At 47.6% G+C, this 2,931-nt stretch overlaps 1 protein-coding gene across 1 annotated transcript in view; it reads right to left on the reverse strand.

Annotated features, from left to right (window-relative positions):
- tom1l2b (target of myb1 like 2 membrane trafficking protein b) overlaps positions 1-1,513 on the reverse strand; it is a gene marked incomplete at its 5' end in the record, with an annotated part of 13,203 nt that extends 11,690 nt beyond the window's left edge. The window contains 5 exons of the mRNA XM_017310674.1: positions 124-154; positions 242-425; positions 522-656; positions 1,121-1,270; positions 1,340-1,513. Of these exons, the coding sequence (XP_017166163.1) occupies positions 124-154; positions 242-425; positions 522-656; positions 1,121-1,270; positions 1,340-1,513 (674 nt within the window). The remainder of the gene's footprint in view (positions 1-123; positions 155-241; positions 426-521; positions 657-1,120; positions 1,271-1,339) is intronic.
- Between the last annotated feature and the right edge of the window lie 1,418 nt (positions 1,514-2,931).

Here is a 2,931-nt window from a genome sequence, read left to right on the forward strand (position 1 = left end):
TGCTATCTGTAGCGGAGCAGGGAGCGAAGGCGAGCAGCACAACATGGAGGGTGATTGACAGCGCTAAGTCCCGCCTCCCGGCTCTGATTGGTTGTTATAATTGGGAGAAGCTTCATTTTTCACAGCTTATCTTTATAAACCACCATGACATTTTCTACAAACATTAAATATTATTAAAGTTACATATTGCAGCTTTAAATCAGTAAACCTGCTTTAATGGGMGTCTAGATAAATCATCAGCTGAGTGAAGCGGTTTGCTGCAGCACCTGCTCAGGGCTGGGGGTGACGGCRCCCCCCGGCTGCAGGCTGGGGGCCTGCGGCGCGCTGTAGGCTGGTGGGACGGGCTGCGGCGCAGCTTTAGCCTTGCTGCTGCTGCTGCTGCTGTGCTTGTGGAGCGCMGAGTCGCCCTCTGGAGCCGACGCCACCTGCAAACCACACACAAGGAGGCCATGGATAAAGCTGCAGAGGTCAGAGGTCAGGGAGAGTGGGGGCGCTTAGTGAGAAGCGGCGGCGGCTCCGACCCGCTGAGGGGTGTGGATGGGCGACAGCGTCTCCAGCTCTGAGGTGGGGAACTCGATGCCCTTCCTCTTCAGCTCCTCGTACACCTGAACCACACCTGTGAGGTCCGGGCTGCTCCTGAACGCATCGGCCCAAGCCTGCAGGAAGAGAACCAGCAACCAGTTAACCCACTTCCTGTCTGAGCCCAGCGCCTTCAGCAGCCATGTTCAGAGCCGAGGCGTCACGCTGCAGCACCTACAGGTTCTGTTCCTGAACATCAGTCACCAGATCAATYGATTATTGAATTACTCTGCAATTAATTTAGTAATTGATTCATYGTTAAGTGAAGCAAAAGGTCAGAGCAGCAATTAAACCAAAACCTTTTGCATGAAGATAAAAACCTTCTTTATCTGTAAACATGAGTTGGTTTGTAGTTTTGGTTTAATCATCGCTCAGTTTTTCTCCCAGATGAATCGTCTGTCCAGTTGCTCCAGCTCTACGTCAGACGCTGCGTCCCGACAGCCGCTCGGGTGGAAACAGGAGCTGCAGTCACCTGATCCGGTTCAGGTAACCCAACACGCCGCAGAACCACAGCGACCCAGACCTGCTGCAGCTGTCCTACCTGGATCAGAGCCAGGACTTTGTCTTGAACGATGGTGGGCGGGTTGTTCTTGGGAGAGATGACTTTAACCAGGACGCCGTCCACAAAGTCCTTACTGGTCACCAAGGCGTGGAAACGATGGCCGCAGTTCTTCACACACGTCTCCAGAACCTGGTGGACATGCAGCAGCTGTCAGAGGGAACCTTCACTCCTTCACATGCTGCAGCTGCTGCAGCTCACCGTTAGAGTCAGCATCACCTCCCTGTAGTTCCTGTTGCCGCTCAGCCGCTTCTTCACCGCCCTCATGGCGTCCTTCGGCCTGAAGGRGAGACAGAGCCGGACGTCAGCCTGGCGTTCTGAAGCCTCCWCATGGTTCAGACAAAAACCAGCAGCATCTTCAGGCCGACGCCGTGAAAACGTTTCACACCCAGTCAGTCAGTCARATGTGATCAGTGCAGCAGGTCAGCAGCATCAAGGCGTTTCAAACAGTTTTACATCATAAACAAAGTCCTGCAGCAGAGAATCAGCAGTAAAACGTCATTAAATTCATAACTGATCACGTTTCAAATAAAACTGACCAGGAGGGTTTTAGTCTGGATGTAAAGGAGCTCAKGGTTTCAGCTGTTTTACAGTTTTCTGGAAGTTTGTTCCAGATCTGTGGTGCTAGAAACTGAATGCTGCTTCTCCTCGTWTGGTTCTGGTTCTGGGGAAGCAGAACTCTGGTTCTGCAACCCTTCTGGTTCTGACCAGAAGGGTTGATTTGGTGGTCAGACCTGATGAGACGCTGCTGCAGGAATCAACGCGGCTCAAGATAAAGATGAGTTTCTGCACATCTTTTTTCTAGATCTGAGTTTTTTTCATGTTAACCACAAACATTGATGGAAATATTATAACTTCATGAAAAACCAACACCAAGGAGATCAGAACTGAAGKGAAAAGAAAATAGTTTTGATTTTTTAAGCAAAATCTTAAAAGTGTGGCATGCATTTAAATTCTCTCCCCAGATTTGCACAGACAGAGGAAGAACGTTTAGCTAGCTGCTATTAAACACACCAAGCTTTATTTAAGGAAAAAGTTGATTGAATTTTCTTCTGAAAACTTAATAAAACTTAATAAATKACATTGAGGCCTGCTGGGTGATGGTTTAGCTTATTGTGATAAATGATAATATTGTCATTTTGAGRCAATTTTCTARTAATATAATGAAAATGTAATAATAATAAAAGCACAGATTCTCAAAGATCAATAAACTTTCATTTCCAACGAACGTTTAGCAATAGGACTGGAAGACATTTTAAACATCCAAAATAAATAAACCAAAGAACAGAAACGACAGATAAAATGGATGACGGAGGCTTTGGACCAACCGGGTCGACTGAGAGTCATCCAGTGGAAAACAAGCCTGCGAATGGAAATCCTCACCTTCACTTTGATTCATCATCCAATTAGTTGATTATTGCAACAAGCTTCAGAACATGAGAAAATAAAAACTGTTGCTAATTGTGGACGGATCGTGAAAACAAAGAGAAAATGTTCATTATTCTCCAAGAGTCCACCTTCACCCAGGCGTGCCGAGTGAAACCTGTTTTATCATTTAACAGCTGAAGCTGCTCTGGAGGGAGGGTCAGGGTCAGGGTTTGGGTTCGGCAGCATTTCAGTTTATTTAATGTGCAGGTGACCCGTTTACGACCYGCTAATCAAACAGAGAGCTGGACTTCACACACTAAAGGAATAAAAGCAGCAGACGATAAGCACCGAGGCCCCACACACCCAGCTGGACTCCTTTTCTGGCCTTGGCCCAGGTATGGAGGACAGGTGAGGCAGGAACTCTG

The sequence above is a fragment of the Poecilia reticulata genome, linkage group LG19 (assembly GCF_000633615.1).
Source record: "Poecilia reticulata strain Guanapo linkage group LG19, Guppy_female_1.0+MT, whole genome shotgun sequence".
NCBI classification, from domain to species: Eukaryota; Metazoa; Chordata; class Actinopteri; order Cyprinodontiformes; family Poeciliidae; genus Poecilia; species Poecilia reticulata.